General features: G+C 38.9%; 2 protein-coding genes across 3 annotated transcripts in view; both read left to right on the forward strand.

The window, feature by feature from the left end:
- adamts10 (ADAM metallopeptidase with thrombospondin type 1 motif, 10) overlaps positions 1–3817 on the forward strand; it is a 37135-nt gene extending 33318 nt beyond the window's left edge. For both annotated transcript variants that reach the window (XM_088426606.1, XM_088426607.1), the window contains exons 25-26: positions 928–1093; positions 2015–3817. In XM_088426606.1, the coding sequence (XP_088282732.1) occupies positions 928–1093; positions 2015–2124 (276 nt within the window). In that variant the 3' untranslated portion in view covers positions 2125–3817. The remainder of the gene's footprint in view (positions 1–927; positions 1094–2014) is intronic.
- A 275-nt stretch (positions 3818–4092) lies between these two features.
- On the forward strand, positions 4093–19757 carry myo1f (myosin IF). The gene is made up of 29 exons (XM_088425298.1): positions 4093–4347; positions 4451–4569; positions 6095–6223; positions 6351–6440; positions 6521–6615; positions 6686–6773; positions 6861–6950; positions 9517–9648; positions 9758–9892; positions 10290–10422; positions 11717–11913; positions 11998–12078; positions 12186–12272; positions 12949–13035; positions 13157–13324; positions 13566–13651; positions 13748–13829; positions 13907–14013; positions 14086–14184; positions 14777–14921; positions 15062–15176; positions 15271–15440; positions 15583–15728; positions 16208–16354; positions 16428–16576; positions 16654–16716; positions 17914–18115; positions 18830–18990; positions 19279–19757. The coding sequence occupies exons 2-29, from the start codon at positions 4567–4569 to the stop codon at positions 19353–19355; spliced, it is 3264 nt and encodes a 1087-aa protein (XP_088281424.1). The 5' UTR covers positions 4093–4347; positions 4451–4566; the 3' UTR covers positions 19356–19757.
- The last annotated feature ends 646 nt before the right edge of the window (positions 19758–20403 follow it).

The following is a 20403-nucleotide window of genomic DNA, read 5'->3' on the forward strand; positions in this document are numbered from 1 at the left end:
ATCCCCCCCCAAAAAAATATGTTCAAACCAAAAGCCTTTCACACTCAGCAACAAACTCACTGGCACCCAAAAACCTTACTTACACTAAAAACTCTCACACATACCAAAGACATGTTTTAAAAGGTATCTCATTCACCAAAACAGATTCCTTACTAACGGTGTGAGAGTCAAAAATGGTTGATTTGTCATCCATTGTCATTTCAAAGGTGGTCCTTCGCCTGGTTCTTTTATCTTTCATCATTGCTATGCTAATAATGATTACCAGGAAACTGCTTGATCTCTGTTGAGCTATTTACTGTACGCCAGAAAGATGGAGCACACAGCTGCGGAGTCTTTTTTGACTTGATGATGCGGAAGAAGGTCTCATGTCTATCAAAACATTTTCTATTCTTATTCTGCCTTGGGCGCCCACCCACAGGGAGGGTGACTCTGCTTAACCCATGTGACTGTGTGACCTTAGGCTTAGGGTCTTAACTGGTTCCAGATTAAGTGTGCCAGGGTGCAGATCGCTCGGAAAATGCAGCGCGAGGAAGGTCACAGCAACATGACGCCATAGCTCAAGTCACCTATCTAATCATATGCCAAAGAGGTCTAATCTAACAATTGTAACAGTGGCAACACACTGTAAGCATTTTCCTCGTGTATGTGAGAGGTTTCTTTGTACATATTTGAGATTTTTGATGTGAGTAAGAGCATTTGAGTGAGTGTTTTTGGGGACAGAGTACTTTTTATTGGGGGAGATTTTTGATGATTGTGAGTGTTGTTGGTGTATTTTTGTATGCATTAGTGAGGTACAGTAAAGGGTATTTTTAGCTCCAAGACACCTCATAAACATCTTCAACTCACCTATACTTCATTTTTTACAAAGCAATGTTACAGTGAGTAGTAGTTGTCATCTGTGTGTGTGTGTGTGTTTTTGTCTCGCAGTGTTCTGCCAAGTGTGGACTGGGTCAGGAAATGCGGTCCGTGCAGTGTCTGACCCACACGGGCATGCCATCTAACGAGTGTCTGGAACATCTGCGACCAGCCTCCATGCAGCAGTGCAAGAGCAAATGTGACCTCATTATGCCCATCAGTACAGATAATCCTGAAGGTTAGTGGTCAAAGTGAAGCTAAGCCAGTCATGGGAGTACAAAATAAATAAACGGCCTACGCAAAATAAATAAATAAATAAATGCTCTTTCTGGCTCAATTACTTTTTGTTATCCTACTGTAGGCCATTTGTTTAAAATATCCACTTCAACTGAATGGTTCACACTTTAAAACTTTGATTTTATATCGGTGATATGCCTCAAACCCATTGTTTGGTCAAATGTTTTGCGCTGATACTTAATGCATTAGGGTCCCAAAGAATATCGTTGTGGGATATTTTCTATCTACAATGTTTCGCAGTCATTTTGGTTCATTCATTAGTTTTAGTTACTTCATTATTACATTAATACATTACTGAGCATTTGAGGTTGTTATTTAATGCATGTGGAAAATCTACTTTCAAGCCATGGAATTGCTCTCCGGAGGATCCTTAAAAAAAATTTCTGCAGAAACACATTCAAATTCACAGATACTACAGGATAAAACTTGATGCATGATGCAGACCCCAAATGGATAAAAATAATACCTGCACTTCACATGCACATTGTGTTATTGACCATGTAATTTAACAATGCGTAGATTAAATATATATATATATATATATATATATATATATATATATATATATATATATATATATTTTTTTTTTTTTTTTTAATTAACCAATGGGGTATTTGAAGAATATGTCTATCACTGATTTCATACCCATTGCCAGACCTCAGCTTTAAGGATGACGTTTTCAAATGCATGAGGGAGGCTGCCAATTATCAGTACAATTCATAATCTTGATGAAACTATTTTCTATTGAAGTTTGAGTCCTCACAAGTAAGAATCCCAATAATTTAACAATATTCAGAATTGCAGATATGAAAAGTGTAATGCAAATACATTCTCCTGAAACTATTTCATGTCTCCCCTGCAGAGTGCAAAGATGTGAACACCGTCGCCTACTGCCCCCTAGTGCTCAGGTTTAAGTTCTGCAGCCGGCCTTATTTTAGACAGATGTGTTGCAAGACATGCCAGGGACACTGATCTGGACCGGTGGAGCTCACAACTCACTCATTCACGCACACTCACTCACACAAAACGAGCCTTTTGGTAGCAAACTGAAGGAGGGCAAAATTGGGATGCTGCCAGACACCCAGCAGTGCCTTAACAGTTCAGAGGGACCTCCTAGCAGCCAGAGTCCATTGGAGAGAAGATCCTCCCAAAGCATCCGGAGCTGAATTTGACATTCCACTGGCAAGAAGGCTGCTGAAACCTGTCCTCTGTTGTAATATTTTTGGTGCTACTTCTGCAGCTGCTCCTTGGCTACGGGACAGGTTTCACTTTTTAGAGGGCCACTTTGCGTTTGCCTCGGTTTCAATGCAAAGAAATCGTATCTTTGTTCAGCTAGGTTTAAAAATCTACTTTGTAAAGAAAAGGAACCTCCATCAAAAGGAATGTCGTATTTTACGGACGTTATTGTCTAAGTTACCTGACAGTTGTTACTTGATAACGGTCTTTTTGTCTTCTTGCTAAAAGTCTGTTGTGTATGTCTTAGTCTTCATCTGGTCAATTGAGCAGAATTGGATTTGCACGCAGTGTCATCAGTCACAGAACTTGTAAGGTATACAAGAACAATTGTGTTTGTTTTGCTTTCATTTGCTGACTGCAGAAGATCTGTAGCAGTCATCTTGTGCTTGCCATCTTTTTTGTATTTGTTTGTTCTATCAGCTCTCAAGAATAGCTCCATGCTGCACAGGACAGCAAGCCGTGTTTATTGCATTAGCAGCTAGTATTTTATGGCATGCAAGTTTGTGTTGCAACTGCAGAGTTTGGCAGCTTTGAATGAAATCTCTAAATGAAAGTCAAGAAGCCCAATCCTGTCTTGACACTCGCTATTTTTGTCACATTAAAGCTCTTGCTCGACAGTCTAAGTAACTTTAAATATAAGCGGAAATTCAGTGTCATGGTAAAAGAGCCATTGTGACTCATTAGCTAAATATACACTGTCTCTTTTGTGGGTTAGCCACATGATTAACGGTCATCATTCAAAAAAGATTGTATCCACATATGATAGAAATGTACTTAAAATGTACACTATACAGACAAAGAGATGCACAATATTCATTGGACCGGACCTCTTAGTTGTATATTAAATATGTATCTTTCCAAATTTTTGAGAGTGCCTAAGTGTGTGTACCTTGGTCCATATACTGTAGTCGTCGAATTTCACACACACACACACACACACACACACACACACACACACACACACACACACACACACAAGCACACTTGGAGCTTATTGTTTCTAACAACCGTTTCCAAATTCTTATTTGTGGTATTGGGTTTATTGACTTTTTTTCTCTTGTAATATATATTATATTTGTGGAATTGCTGCTAAGAGATTCACAAGCATTTCTGACAGCTTCCCACTGCTTCGTATCGAGCTTCTGTGGCCTTCACAGATAGCTGCTTTTGTGTTCATTTTTTGTGGTGCTTTCTTTTCAAAAGGGTGCTATTAAGTCATTGCTCTTATATCTGTCCAAGTTATCATTTTATCCAGAATAATCAATATATTCACAAAACATTCCCCATCAAATATATTGTACATGAAGGGTCAGTTTGAAGTCAAATATTGTCTCTGATTAGTAACGACATAGAACCCCTAATCATCCCTGTGTGTTGTTTTAAAAAGGAAATATTAAACTGATTAAACATGGTACATTGTTGAATGAAATGGAACTCTCTGTGCTGAAATTTGTTACATTATGAAATGTAATTATTTATAAATGAAATGTCTTCCGTTTAACACACATTGCTTCATTGAATATTGTGTTCACACACGATAGGAACACACTTTGTGTCACCTAGCTCAGTTTTCCCCCCAAATAAATATTTCCTGTTTGTATGAATTGCTCATTCATTTTCAGTAGAAAACAAAAAAAGTAAAAGCAATCTTAATGGTATCCAGTGCGCAGTCGCCTACTCCCAGGAAAAAATGCAGCATTTTTATGTAGGACTTTACCTGTATCAGTTCGTGTAGCGTTGAATGCAAGCGAGCACTGATGACACAAACAACATGAAGTAATCACTGCTTGGGTGGAGCTGGCTGAGCACAACTCAAGTACCATGGTTTCACAAGATTCAAAGATAAGCATACCTCCTGAATCGGTGATTTTGCAGGCCCGCTAGCTAGCTCATAGCAACGTTTGGCCAATGAATTGCTGTGTGACAGAAAATGGAGAAGTCCCAACTTTCGTTCGTTTGGTAAGTGTGTGCAACGTCGTGTGCATGTCACCCTCGAGCAGTTCTTGTTTCACATTCAGCGTCTGTGGCTGGATGAGGAACAACTCCATTTGATGTATCTTAGGCGGAAGGTGCCTCTGACCTCTCTTGCTGCGTGATGGCCATCTGATCATTTTTAGCCCGGCTGCACTCACTGAGGAGTGTGCACCTGAAGCGGGGCAGGAGCAGCCCACTGGCACAATGGTACTGTACCTCACTTTGTTTTTACTTTGTTTTCACTTTGTTGAGCGCTCACTCCTTTTTATACCCTTCTGGTTTCATTCAAAATGATTGTGTGATATCTTGCAGTGTTACATTGTTGTTGTTTTTTTTCCCCGATAAGTTTTGAGTGATTGGTGAAGTGAAATAATGCAATTGACTTCTGAATGTTTAAAATATTGGATGCGTTTCATTTGTGATCAAATGTATAGTCAAATTTGATTTGCCTCTGAAATTAAACATGGAGTCAGAAATGGACCAGCTGAATGTCTTAATGAACATTTTTTTTATTTCTGAAAGTCACTGTGCTTTTCCTGGCAAGGAGTATGTCCTGATTAGTATCTTGATCATTTTCCCAACCTAAATTTCATTTTGCAGTGTCACTATGTGTCATGCACGCTGAAAGGTTCAGCAAAATATCTCAAACTCTTGTAATATGTACTGTTTAAATCACATAGTGAGATGCAGGAAGACGCCGTGTTGAAAATTTCTGCCAAGTTTCACAGGAAGCTGCAATGAGGTGTCAGAGGGGGAAGTGGAAGACGAGTGAGGCCTATAGTTTCTTGTACAACACTTCCTCATACTCACGTCTTCACATACTCAGTGTCCGTATCTTAAAGGGTTTTTTAGCAGCGCTCTTATAAAAAAAATGAAAATAAGTGTGAATGGGAAACAATATGCAGATTAATTTGACATGAATATTTGACATGAAGTGTATATGTGTAATTAGACTTGAATATGTGTGCCTACAGCCACCAATCTTTGTAGCTGTAAAATCTAAGCCAGTATAAAAGCTAAATTGTTTAAAGCAAAAATGAGGTTAAGGTGACTGACAGAAATTCGGTCAGAAATTTTAATTTGAGGGTTGTTTTTTCTTTTCCTTTTTCGTTGGTAACTTCTTTTGCAAGATATTCCTTTTACACTATTTGATCTAGTGACTAGATCAAAATAGACACTAGTAGTGTCGTGTAATCGATTGCTATAATATGCCCTAGTTTTTTTATATATCTTATTATAATCATGTGCCTTTCATTGCAAATACTTGGAATAATAATGTGCTACACAAATAAAACAAAAAATTGATTTGAAGAAATTTAATGTGGTACAAAAAATGTATACAGTACTGTATAATAATACATGCATCAATGTTCAAACTTTTGTAAAACGACGACATCCTCAGGCTCTACGCGTAACTGCATGCTTGATAGAACGCATCGCCTACGGCTAAAGTATTTTATCTGTCACGAATATTTTAGCTCCTTTTCTCTTTCGAATAAAGCTGAAGACAACTGTGGGTCTGTTTTCAAGCCAAGAGTTGTTTTGAGCCTTTTCCACTCCAGCCGATAAATTCCTCTCCAATGATTTTCACTTTCTTTGGGTTTAAAACCTGCAAGCATAAATAATGTCTTCCAGCAACCATATAAAATGCCTCAACCGTAACCTTTCCACTTTTTTGTAAATATGAATACAATATAATAGTCTTGATGTTTTCGTGTGTTCTATGGTTAAGGCAAAGTACCACTGGCAGAGTCAAAATGTGAAGCAAAGCGGAGTGGACGACATGGTCCTGTTGTCCAAGATCACAGAGGACGGCATTGTGGAAAATCTCAAGAAACGATATATGGACGACTACATTTTTGTATCTTTTTATTGCAAATAATAATGATAATAATAATAATAAAAAGTAATAATAAAGAGCACACACAAGCTTTGGCTTTTTGAAGAATGTAACTGCTCTCAATGTGCTTCTTAACTATTCTGCACAGACTTATATTGGCCCAGTGTTGATATCAGTCAACCCATTCAAACAGATGCCCTACTTCTCAGACAGGGAAATTGAACTCTACCAAGGAGCAGTGAGTTGGCCACATTTACATGTCACAAGTAAAAATATATTTCTTCCGCCTGAACTCACGATCACCTTGCGTGTGTTTAGGCCCAGTATGAGAATCCACCCCACATCTATGCCTTGACTGACAACATGTACAGAAACATGATGATAGAAGGAGAAAATCAATGTGTCATTATCAGGTGACCACCATGTTTATGTCAAGAGTATGTTTCTTTGCGTGTCCTATATTATTATTTTGTGTTGTGTTAGTGGTGAGAGTGGTGCAGGAAAGACTGTGGCTGCCAAGTACATCATGGGCTACATATCCAAAGTATCAGGAGGAGGAGCAAAAGTTCAGGTAGGAACATTGCCTTCAATTTGACATCCTTGCAGGATGTCGCATGCTCATTCAAGTCTTGTAATTGTCTTCTCAATTTGTTCGCAGCATGTAAAAGACATCATCCTGCAATCAAATCCTCTACTAGAAGCGTTTGGTAACGCCAAAACTGTCCGCAACAATAATTCTAGCCGCTTTGTGAGTAAAATTGTGCATTATTTTACTGTATATGCTACATTATTTTTCCTCATACTGTACATCCCCTGTTGTCTGCAGTCTGACAAATTTGATCAGATCAGCTGGATCAGACCAACCTAGTTTCCTTTTTATAAGAACATGGTGATCGGTTGTAATGTCATAGCTTGCCGATCAATGACATCCTTGATCATCAAAATAAGACGTTACAAAAAATGCAATCTCATTCGCCCTAGATATGCTCTATGCTGCCATAATTAACCAAGTCCTAAAGTAATTGAATTGAATGAGTGAATAATACAATATTTAAATAAGAACGAAATCTGTCGAGTTTCTCCCTGAAAAATAATATTGAATTTTTGCAGGGAAAGTTTAGAATTTGTATTTCTTTTTTTATTAATGTGTAAAATGTAGCCTGAATAGCATGCATTTTTTTTAAGCATGTTGCAATTGGAATCCTGTGAATCACTGAATAAATGAATAAATAGTGGTGAATTGCATACTGAATATGAAATTGTGACTCTTTTGGGTTAGATGATTTTTTCATTAAAAACGAATGCTTTTTGGCTGGGTGAAAAATGTGAAATTCATGTAAAGATTAATATTTACTGACTAATGATGTTCAGAAGTGTTGATTTGAATAATTGTTTATGTAGTTAGCAAGCTTACACAGAGACTACAGACAGACGTACATGGAAATTTGCAGTAGGGTGAAATATGTGTAGGCCCCCACCTCAGCTTTAAAATGTTTCTGTCCATCCATAACACTGTTTATCGATCAAACAAAAATATTTCACATATTTTTTAAAAAAAAACCTCTGTGAAAGAAATACTAGCCACATTGCAGTTTGACCAAAAAAGGTACACATCTTTACACACCACTTTTGTTGGCATTGGCAGAGGTGCGCGCGCCACCAAATTTCATTCCAATTGATGTTTTCAGAGCAGTTGAAGGTTCTCCATAATTTTGACTTTGTTAATGTGATTTTTTCAGGCAAAGCCATCATATACTTGACCTCATAGTCAGAAACCCTGTAAACACAAAGCATACTTGTACAACATGAAATGACATTGGTTCTTGTCACATTAGCAAAATGCATACTGGTTACTTTCATCAGGTATTGTAAATGCAGGAAATGTTTAGTGCAAACCTATTTGCATGCTTGGTGCAACTTTCACCAACAAGACAAAGCTGTGTGTACATGTGGTTAATGTAGCTACCCAACAGCTACCCAAAATGGTTTTGCTCTGACTCATCATGAGAAGAATTCAGTGTAATTAAATGAAGTCGGGGCTCTTCAATGAGGGCTTATGAGGAACATAATGCAAGGTTACACCACCCACACCCACAAAATGAAAATGTCTTCAATGTACGCTATTACATTTTTTACCTTGCTCATAATATGTTTGACTGTTCTCAAACACTGAAATGCTCTTCTACATGACTCTCATAAAACCTACATTTCTGAAATGACATACACACTTCTGAAATGCTTCTTTCCACTAGTGAAACAGAAACACGCTCACATACACTAACATACTTACAGTATATAACATAAATCTGTATGAGATTGTGTAAACCTATATTCATAATTAGTAACAAACACTCATACACAATGCTGAAATTCTCTGTCATAGCATTGAAACAATTTCATATGCACTATAACACACTTATGTAAGTGTTTATGTCTATGTGTATGAGAGCGTCACTGTTTACAAATTATGGATATAAGTTATAGCAATAATTTGTAACCAGTGAAGTTCTCGTACACACTACTGAAACTCTCTCTCTCATACTACTGAAACAATGTCATATACACCACAACACACTTGTATTCATCATTAGTACCCATTAAAGCTGTCATTCGCAATTCTGAAATGCTCTTCTGAAATATGCGTAACACTACTGAAACACTCTCATATATACACCATAAAACACTAAAATACATTGGTAACCACTTAAGCTCTCATATTCGCTACTTAAATGAGCTCACACCACTCAGATGCTCTCATAGACACAATCACTCTTAAAACACTATGCTGAAATGCTCTCATACATTAGGGAAATGCTATCACCATGTCCAAAAATAGTACACACTCATTAACTCATGTTACTGAAACAGTCCGAGGCACGCTACTAAACACTACTAAAATGCTTTCACAAACACTGATGAATTATTTTCATTTACATAAACTACTGAAAAGCTCTAACACAACTGAAATGCTTCATACTTTACATAAATGTTCTCATAAACGGCATTGAAACACTCTTATCCACACTTCTGAAAGAAACATTTCATTATACTGTATTATGGAAAGGGGTTTCAGTATATGAGAAAGGTATTTTGTATGTTTTACTTGCATATGAGAGCATTCAAGAGGCACATGTGAGGAAAAAGTAGCACCAATGTGTATGGGAGTGTTTCATTAGTGTGCGTGAGAGATACTGCAATTCTCAATTACGTCCCTTGTGGCCATTCATAATTTTGCCTGATTTTGTTGTTTATTAGAATATTTGCATGAGAAAAATATCTGACTGAGTCTTTGTCCTGTGTCATGCATCTGTCAGGGGAAATACTTTGAGATTCAGTTCAGCAGAGGAGGAGAGCCTGACGGGGGCAAAATCTCAAACTTTCTGCTTGAGAAGTCAAGGGTGGTGAGCCAGAATGACAGCGAAAGAAATTTCCACGTTTATTATCAGGTTGGGTGAAGGGCATGTATGACCACATGAAGCCACATGTTCTCATGCTTAACTTCCTCTTATGCAAATCAAACATGATTTTGTCGTTCATTGCATTGGCGCCTTCCAGCTGATAGAGGGCGCCAGTGCTCAGCAAAAGGAAGCCCTCGGCCTCATGACTCCGGACTACTACTTCTACCTCAACCAGTCTGGAACCTACAAAGTGGATGGAACCAATGACAGCAAGGACTTCCATGAGACAATGGTACATATTGCACGGGGAATAAGTCAGCTTCTACAAAAGTAAAACAACATCAGAATAATGAGATGCTCCAAACACTTGGTATCATTTAAATGTAAATATCTGATATATCTATATTTATCACATATGCTTGTCTTCTGGAAACAAATCCAAATAAAAATGTTGATAACATTTTCAAACTATTGGTTGCATTATAAATCTGTTACATTTAATTAAGTAGTAAACTTAATTAATAAAAAATAAAAATACTGTAAGTAGCAAACTGCTGGCTTTGTAACTGCAAATCTTGTATTGGATCTTATCAGAATGTGCTTATGTACATAATGTTGTGGCTGGTCCTGATGCTAATAGATAACACGGCCCCAAAGTGGCACCCTCATTATTGGTGTGTGGTCTCCAGGAGGCCATGCAGGTGATTGGGATCCCTTGTGACATCCGGGCCCAGGTGCTCCAGATCGTTGCCGGCATCCTGCACCTTGGGAACATCAGCTTCATCGAGGCAGGAAATTACGGGCAGGTGGAGAGCATGGACTGTGAGTGGCATTCGCCGACAGTGTACATGCGCACACACGCCTGCTCATGCATCATTCATGCAAGTGCACATACGGTCCCTCTGGGAATAGATAATTGGCTCGTTCATTCCTCAGTGGGATGTGAGTAAATGAGAACACACCAGCGCGTGTTTGTCTGTGGTTGTTGCGTCGCAACAAAAATGGATGTTGACGACAACCAGAGTGGTCACTCATAAGCTGCACAGTGGATGAGTGATTAGCATGTCAGCATAATTGGGAAGAACCAGACTATGCCTCTGTGGGGCCTTCAACAAAATTGCGTTTTTGGGCCCACTCTTTCTGCCATTAATGTTGACTACCGATCATTTACACACCAACTATACTTTACCTAGTTAGTATATGTTGTTAAATGGTGGTATTATTTGTTTAATGCAAGTATAGCTTTTCTATTCTTGGAGCGTACTAGCGACATATAGACTTGTAGAATAATGATCTCATTCACTGCTCGCCCAAAAACAAACACGGACATCTATAGCCATCGATGGCAGCCAATGAGTTAATGATGTCAAGACTCGGACAATAATTGTTAACAATGATTTGGCAGATAATTATCACTGTGCTCTTTCTTTTGATAGATATCTGTTACGCGCTCCAGCCCTTGGGCAGGGGAGTAGCCAGACATTTTTCTACGGGGTGGCTGGGGTGCCAGTTGACTAGTCAAGGCTTTATATAAATTCAACTGTATACATGCAGTTAAAATAAAATATCAATGACAGATATCTTGGAGTGCAAGCATGCTTCATGCATGTAAAAATGACAAAAAAAAAATCACAGGACTCAAAAATTTTCCGCGGGTGGCCAAAAACCAATATTTAGAATAGGATTCAAATGATTTAAAAAAAAAAAAAAAGGAAATATATTGGAAAAAAAATCTCAGCGAATGATCTTTTTCCCACTTGCTGCGAACTAAAAATGAGAGCACAGTTGCTCATGGCTCAGGAAATAACGAATCACAGCTCAGCTTGCAAATGACACCTGACAAATCGTGAGCTACGATTGTCTTACCTCCCTGTAAATGTAAATTTAAGTGTAAATTTTACTCTGGAACCATATATATTGTTTTGTTGAATAAAATTTGCTGTATACCTCATCTGCAATTCTGCCAAGTGGTATAGAAAGTGGATAGGGGCCACTCACTGCCAAATCCTATGTAATTCCAATTAGATTCCATTCCTAATCTTTTACTGATGGCACATGCACATTTTTGTGTGTTACAACAACTCATGTAGATGCCTTCTGTTTGCTTTCATTGCAGTGCTCGCCTTCCCAGCCTACCTTCTCGCGGTGGACCCCAACCGTCTGCAGGAGAAGCTGACCAGCCGTCAAATGGACTCAAAGTGGGGAGGGAAGTCAGAGTCCATCAACGTGACCCTGAACCAGGAGCAGGCGAACTACACAAGAGACGCCCTGGCCAAAGCACTCTATGCACGCGTCTTCGACTACCTGGTGGAGGTCGGAACACTTAACGGAGCGTCGATTACACACTGGATGATGATTCTTACGATTCTGTTTGATCTGTTCTTCTGCCATATGCAGGCCATCAATAAAGCCATCCAGAAACCGCATGAAGAATTTAGCATTGGGGTGCTTGACATTTACGGATTTGAGATTTTCCAGGTAAATACCACCTTGGACTGCTCTATTGATAAGTCTAGGCGGCAAAATATAAAATGTGTGATACATGGCACGACTTTACATTTTCATGATCATTGATCTTTTTTCAGAGAAATGGATTTGAACAATTCTGTATCAATTTTGTCAATGAGAAGCTACAACAAATCTTCATTGAATTGACTCTGAAGGCAGAGCAGGTGGGTAACATACTGCTGTTTATATTGGCGGGTGGTGAGTTTCGGACCTGGGCCTTCAATGATTATTTAGTGACCTAACCCACCTCTTAATGACGCACAAATTATTACCAAAAAATAACTTTGCACAGATAATTGACTGTAGACTCTACGCATCCTAAGCACTTTCTCCCGCACGTGTGGTCACCACATTTTGGCTTTTGATGACATACAGCAATCATACAGCAGATGCATCACATAAATATCTGATTTCTATCCTCGAGAAGCCAACGTGTTGCATTAAAGAAGAGAAAGGGAATACTAATATTAAAACTTTCAATAAATAACATCGCACTCACCTAATGCACATCCTAATTGCTTCACTAACTGTTCCACCAATACATACAAAAACAGTCCAGTTTTTCCTGAAAAGCGCGCCTTTTATTATCCTAATATCTTAAAAACTAAAGATGAGAAAGCCTTGATGAGATGAGAAAGTTGTGAAACGAGCTGCTTCTTTCATAAGCGTTGGTTTACAAGCAGTTAAAACATTTTTTTTACAATTGATTTTTATTGTACTGGTTTGTGGTTTTGATTGTGTTCACTATAAAATGTAAAAATTCATAATCATAATCATTTTATCCAATTGCAGTAATGCCCTTTTGCAAAACATGTCCCCTCAAATCTTATCACTCTACAGGAGGAGTACGTTCAGGAGGGCATCAAGTGGACACCGATTCAATACTTTAATAACAAGATTGTATGTGACCTCATTGAAAACAAACTGGTAGGCTTCTGAAATAATCGATGCTTAATTTAATCCAACGTTACCAGCAACAACACAAAAAATAATAGTTTTTTAAACTTCAAGTGTTGTTGCACGAATCTACCGTGTCTACTCCTTTCAGAACCCTCCAGGTGTGATGAGCGTGTTGGATGATGTGTGTGCCACCATGCACGCCAAAAGCGAGGGCGCAGATGTCACTCTGCTGCAAAAACTGCAGGCTGCCGTGGGAACACACGAGCATTTCAACAGCTGGAACTCCGGCTTTGTTATACATCACTATGCTGGAAAGGTACTTATTCTGACAGGAACCAATTAGACAGACGGGCTCTCCGGTAGCAGCGATACCAGTCGTCTGTCTGAGACTCTACTTTCACTTCAAGCTGACCAAGGAGGTCTAAGAATATTTCAGATTTAAACTAAAATGGCGTTCAGTAGAACGCAGACCACTGCAGGCGACCTTGTAATGTTTTCCTTGAATATTATTTACATTTAAGTATCACCTGAGTTGTTACACTGTCTTTTTGCTTCAGGTGTCTTATGATATCAACGGCTTCTGTGAGCGAAACCGTGACGTACTGTTCCCTGATCTTATTGAGCTCATGCAAAGCAGTCATCAGTAAGTCTCCCCCATCAATATAGCCACGCTCATGACAGAGTCACATAGAATTTTGGCCAAAAAAAATGTCATAAATATTGTTTCTGGCCTCAACAGTGACTTCATCCGCTATCTGTTCCCTGAAAACCTTAACACAGACAAGAAAAGTAGGCCAAGTACAGCAGGATCCAAAATCAAGGTGGGAATGACTTGTCAAACCAAACACAAGGCGAAATTATATTTTTAATCAGGTCTATACTTATACTCTTCATTCAGAGACAAGCGAATGACCTTGTGAACACGCTCATGAAGTGTACTCCTCATTACATTCGCTGCATAAAACCAAATGAGACGAAAAGGCCCAAAGACTGGGAGGAGAGCAGGTTAGTAATGTAAACTACAAACTTTCACAATTGTTATTATTTCCAATGTGGTTTCTTTTTATGTACTTTCAGGGTTAAGCATCAGGTGGAATACCTTGGACTACGAGAAAACATCCGTGTACGGAGGGCCGGCTTTGCATACCGCAGAGTCTTCACCAAATTCCTGCAAAGGTTTGAAAAAGACCCTTTACAACTAGCTCGGTTTAGGAAATATAGTTTGAAAATAAGTATTTAGTTCTGCGCCGCTTCATGGTGCCCAAGCTACTCTTCCTCTTCATGCAAAGTTGTCCAACCTGTGGCTCAGGGGACGCTTTGTGGCCCGTCATCCATTCTACAGCAGCCCTCAGCATATACTCAAAATGATATACGACGTGGGCTCATTAAAAATAACAAAAAGATGGAGCTGGGCAGTGTATAAATGGGAGGATGTTGAAAACAGAGGTGCCACTGCACCTAATACATTGGCTCATATAATACTATGCAGCCCAAATATTTTTGCCCCAAGATCTACATTTTCCTGAAAGTCTTTTTTTCTTGTCGTTAATGTAAGGTTGAAACACAACCAGCACAACCTCAACACTGAGAAATAATTTTCAGCAGCTTGATCTATTTGATAAACTTTAAAATTATTTGTTGTATTTGCTGTGGATGGTATGATAAAGAGCTACAAACACACACATGGCCTGCGGTATACAATACTGCGGTATTGTTGTTACTCTGGCCACCCCATTGAAAATGTTCTCCCGACTCACCTGGCATCCAGGTATGCCATCCTGACTGCTGAGACATGGCCACACTGGAGGGGTCCAGAGCAGCAGGGGGTCCTTCATCTGCTCCGGTCTGTTAATATGGATAATGACCAGTACCAGATGGGCCGTAACAAGGTCTTTGTGAAAAACCCCGAATCGGTAATGATGAATATTTTTGACATGCATTTCAACAATTTGCAATGTTGAGATTTCTTCACACTTTTGAGCCTGTCACCACAGTGCTTCCCTTCTGAGGATGCTGAAATACTGTGTGTGTGTGTACCATGTGTTCTCTTTAGCTGTTTCTGCTTGAGGAGATGAGGGAGAGAAAATTTGACACGTTTGCCAGAACAATTCAGAAGGCCTACAGAAGATATATTGCCAGAAAGAAGTACGAACAGATGAGAGAAGAAGGTAAGATTCCAAGCATGTATAATAATTTCAATATTATACAACAGTAATGGGGGCTGTTATACACACGCATTCTTTGTATATCCTCATTTAACAGCTTCAGACATTCTCTACAACTCAAAAGAGCGGAGGAAAAACAGTATCAACCGAAACTTTGTGGGTGACTACCTGGGTCTGGAGCAAAGGCCTGAGTTGAGGCAGTTTCTGGCCAAGAGGGAGCGAGTTGACTTCGCAGACTCTGTCAATAAGTTTGATCGAAGGTTTAAGGTGAATCTTTGGTTGTACATTTGGCCAATAATAAAGAATAGTCTACTAGAACATTTGGAAATACCTACAGTTACCATGTAATAAAAGTCCTGGCAAGAAGTGTCATTTTTTTCCGACTTTGCTGATTTTTCTCACATCCTAGTCAATCAAGAGAGATTTGATCTTGACCCCAAAGGGAATCTACCTGATTGGTCGAGAAAAAGTAAATAAAGGTCCGGAGAAAGGGCAAATAAAGGAAGTGCTCAAACGAAAGCTGGAGTTTGGGAGCATAAATGGCATCTCACTCAGGTAGAGTATTGACAATGCAACAATAGTTGTTTTCAGATACCCCAAAGTATGTACATTAAGTGCATGAATGAGTATGAATTGTTAATGTGTAATTGTGATTTTCAGTGGTTGTTTGCTGGTGGATATTGTGTATACCCCACCTTGACCCAATAAGGACAAACAAATGTATTGCTTTAACATTATGCGATGACCTTATTTTACCAAATGTTAAAATCTGACTTTAAAAAATGACTGTAAGAGTTTTCTATATGGATTCAAACAAAAAAAAAGAAGTTAAATCAGTTAGCCTTGTCGAGTCCAAAAGTAATTTTTTAGGTGTTCCGCTCTGTCCTGTCTTATTTACAATTTTGGAAGGGTTTTTCAAAGGTTTTACTTCAGTGATTCCCTGTCATAGAAATAAAATGTCTGTTGTTTAAATTCTAATACATTTTTATTGCCGTATCCAATGAAATTCTGATGGCATGATTTTTTTTTTCTAGTACAAAACAGGATGACTTTTTTATTCTGCACGAGGCGCAGTACGACAGTCTGCTGGAGTCCAACTTCAAGACAGAGTTCCTCAGCTTGTTGTCCAAACGTTACGAGGACGTGACCAGGAGAAAACTTGCAATATCTTTTACTGACAGGTGAAGAGAAAACACTAAAATTTGGTTTATTTGCAAATATCACATTTATTACCTCTACTTGCTCTCCGCATAGACTAGAGTTCAAAGTGAAGAAAGAGGGCTGGGGTGGAGGGGGCTCCAGGGTGGTGGTGTTCCAGAATGGAATAGGGGACCAGGCCCAGATCAAATCTACAGGAAAGACCCTTACCATCACAATAGGGAATGGACTACCCAAGTCTTCCAGTAAGTAACTGCACATAAATAATGACAAAATAACACCATGACTGTAAATTCAAGACATTAAGCGTTTGTTTATTCAGAACCAACGAGGAAAGGCGCTCAACAGTCACGTGGTGGAGGGCGAAATCACAGAGTCAACAAAGGTAAAGCCCCCACAAATATGCATATTACCGCATTTATGATTAACAGGAACTATTTATGATTAACAAGAACTATGGCTAAGCAAAATCACATACTTGGCGCTGATTGACTTGCAGCTTTTTACAGTTTGGAAAGGATTTTATCATTCTAAATACTGATAATATTTCCTGATTCAAATTGTCACCATCATAAATCCATTTTACAGACAATTTTAAGAAAGATTTTAAATACAGTTGCTGGCTACTGAGATAAATACAGTTATACATATGGTTGTCTTTTAGCCTGAACTAAGAAAAACATTCATACAGTATAATACATACACTGTTAACATGGTGGAGGAGTTTATGTGTCACAGTGATGGGAGGAGCTAGGTTGACTGGGGCTTTATGCCCCTGGTAATGTCATCCATGGCAAACAGGTCCTAGGTGAGGAACCAGACTAAGCAGGGTTAGGGAAGAGTCTGAAATGAAAATATCTTGCTTTAACCAAACCAAATCAGAATCTCACAGGCGTCTTAACAAAATCACAGGTACTTGTAAGCAAAAGATATTAGGACACAAATGGTGTAGCAACACAGGACAATATAAATAATCACGGGAAACTATTTGTCATCCTCTGTGAATAGCACGTATTAGTGCAGATTACTGAGTCACTCGAGAAACTTGTCTTAGTGTAAATATTTTTTTAGTCAAGTAGCCCCTAACCAGCTCAAAGCATTTTGTTGGCAGGGGGGGAGGACTTAAAACAGAGTGTCGTTCCACCACACTCCATTTGTATAGTTATGTCTCTTAAACTATTTGGAAATAAAAATGTCAGAATGTACAATAAACCTGTGTATCCACCTGTTGCCCTTTGTGCAACAAAATGAGTCATGCCTTCCTGGAAGTATCGGTATATGATTTGTGCTCAGTCAAACAAGCCTGTCTTGCCTGAGTCCATTATTTTCAGCATTCCAACTCTTTGTTGGATGGCATGGCAAGATTTTTCTATGTTATTGATTTGCACGTTACGAAAATGTTTGGCGGAATGGATTACAGTAATGCCTTTTCCATTCATTTCAATGGAGAAAGATTATTTGTGACGCAAGTTATGAGTTTTGTAAATCAAAGGCACCGCTGTACATAGCTATCTAATTATTTCCTGTACAAAATTACCTTAGTTTGGGCGATTAGTCACACACCTATTTTGCTTTTCCACAGCACATGAGAATGGAGCGACGCAATTCTCCAGAGGACCCAAACATTCTGAAATTATGTATTCCTCACCGCATAAACAGAGCAGACCTCCTCAAACGGCCCTGCCCAAACTGGGCACCCAGAGAGCTCCCAGGATCCCGACCCACAGCCACAGTAACCAAGGAAACATGGACTTCCTTAACGTGCCTGACGAGGGCATGTCAGGGTAAGATGACTCAGAAATAAGAAAAGGAGGCTCACACCTAGACTGATATGGAACAATAAAATGTATTTAGTCATCAATTGTTCTGGTTGGAAAACTTGAAATAGTCTACATATCAAATAAGTATATGTCAACATTAGATAAAATCAAACCAATTGTAACGAATCGCAAAAGTAAACAAAGTTTTTTGTTGCATGCTGTGCAATGTTATGCGATCTAACAATATTATTTTCCTTGCCGACCGCTATTGAGCATTCCTGCTATAGAGCTTTTACTTTTGATATACAAAGATAAACGTATTCAATACTAATATAGAAACACAATTTCTCTTCACGACTGAATGGCAAATATGTATATGTCATCGTGAGATGAAACGAAACCAATTGCCATCAATTACTAAAGATGAATTAAATTACCGTAGAATCATATTCATTCTTTTCACACACTTCCCTCAAATTGTATTTTGTCAATAAAATTGTGATGATTATTCTTGGTTGTAAATCACAACCCAAAATGGAACTGCTTGATTGAAACGTTCATTTTTTTTTCCAGTGCACTAATGAGCAACTGAAGCGAATTTCCAGAAATACACTGTACATGGAATAGATACTGTTGAACTTCAATGTTAAAAATGTTGACGTTTTTCTACCATATTTATGCAAACCTTACATCGAGACACAGCGTTGCAGTGAGTTTGTCGCTCTTTCACCATCATAGGAAACAAAGGAAGCAGAGCATCGGTCAGCGGCCCCCTCCCGCTCCCAAACCTCAGCCACGCCCTCAGGGACCCCGCTGTCGGGCCTTGTATCAATACATTGGCCAGGACACTGATGAGATCAGCTTCGAGTTCAATGATGTGTTTGACCTTGTTAAAGAAGGTGCGTGGACCGTTAGAATGGACCATGGAGAGTGCCAAAATGTTATCCGCACCGCTTACGAGATGTCGGGAATATTGGGCTTTTACTTGAATAGCTGGACGTGTGCGTTAAAATGCAAAGAGAAGCTGAAGTTAAAGAGAAGAGAGGTTACTTTCACCCGGCTGTAAATGTTGAAATAGATTTTCGATTCATCCTGACCTTTCCCCCAAAAGCCCAATATCCCCAACGTTTTGAAGTGATGTGTATTTGAGCTGTACTGATTAGTTGTGTGTTGTTTTCATCAAACAGATCCATCAGGATGGTGGACTGGTAGAATTCGAGGAAAAGAAGGTCTCTTCCCTGGTAACTATGTTGAAAAGATTTAACCCCAATTTATAGTTGAGTAAGTCTAAGTTGGTTGAGTGGCCGATGCTCCGAAGACTGGGTAGTTACCGACAACAAAGAACGAATGACAATGCGGGTTATGTTTCACCTGCGTTGTGGTTCTAAGTTCAGAAAGAGTTAGCAACAAGATCTTTGACTACAACCTGCCTTGACACCTCCCTTTCAGCTTTCTATGGACTTAAGCTTCAGTTACAGACCGTCAAGTAAAATGAGCCTAATTGCTGCATTGTGGTGTCAACGCTGTTTACATCCATGCAATACGTTGGATTCCGTTGTTTATGTTTTTGCGATAAAATAGCCGCATGTTGATTTTGATTCATAGCAGATTCTATGTAATGTATGTTTTTGTATAAAGAAAATAAAATACAATGCTGGCTAATTGTCCTGTTGCTGGCATCGTACAATTATTGCATATAGCATCAATGTACTGCAAAATCTCAGCTGTTGGATTTTGTTTCTTTATTGAGCCCCTTGGTGATCATTTCTTTTCATGATTCACACCTTCGTAACATTCAGTGGAATGTTGGCTTGATTTATTTTATCGTGTGATTCATTTCACTTTGGTTATGTTTGTACCAAACAACCTTTCCAAACTAAGCTGTTGGATATGTCTTGTGTATTTATTATTTTGGAATATTTCCACTCAACGAATGGCTCAGAAAGTCATATTTTCAGCAAACCTCAGGTTATGACAAATCCTGGCTCAGCCTGTGTATGTCACATGACCAATCCCAGAAAACAGGTGACTCGCTATTGGTTGTGACCTGAGCTCTGTATACATCGGATGTCATTTTCGTTTGGCAGCAATTGGCAAAATGTGTTTTTAATGGTAATCATTTTACATGGAAAATAATGATCAAATTAACTCACTGACTGCCATTGATGACTAAAGATGCATTTTTACTTTACTGAACCAACTCATTAATCCATCCGTTTTCTAAAGCCGCTTATCTTCACTAGGGTCACTGGCTTGCTGGTGCCTATCTCAGCTGTTATGACCCGTAGCCGGGGGACACCCTGAACTGGTTG

Source organism: Hippichthys cyanospilos, chromosome 10 (assembly GCF_059441005.1).
Source record: "Hippichthys cyanospilos isolate Australia breed blue-spotted pipefish chromosome 10, RoL_Hcya_1.0, whole genome shotgun sequence".
NCBI classification, from domain to species: domain Eukaryota; kingdom Metazoa; phylum Chordata; class Actinopteri; order Syngnathiformes; family Syngnathidae; genus Hippichthys; species Hippichthys cyanospilos.

Bases quoted from the DNA above. Each gene is read 5' to 3' on its own strand.
- myo1f (XM_088425298.1), top strand. The intron at 9,649-9,757 runs GTTGGGTGAAGG...GGCGCCTTCCAG, and splicing joins ATTTCCACGTTTATTATCAG to CTGATAGAGGGCGCCAGTGC. The intron at 10,423-11,716 runs GTGAGTGGCATT...CTTTCATTGCAG, and splicing joins GCAGGTGGAGAGCATGGACT to TGCTCGCCTTCCCAGCCTAC.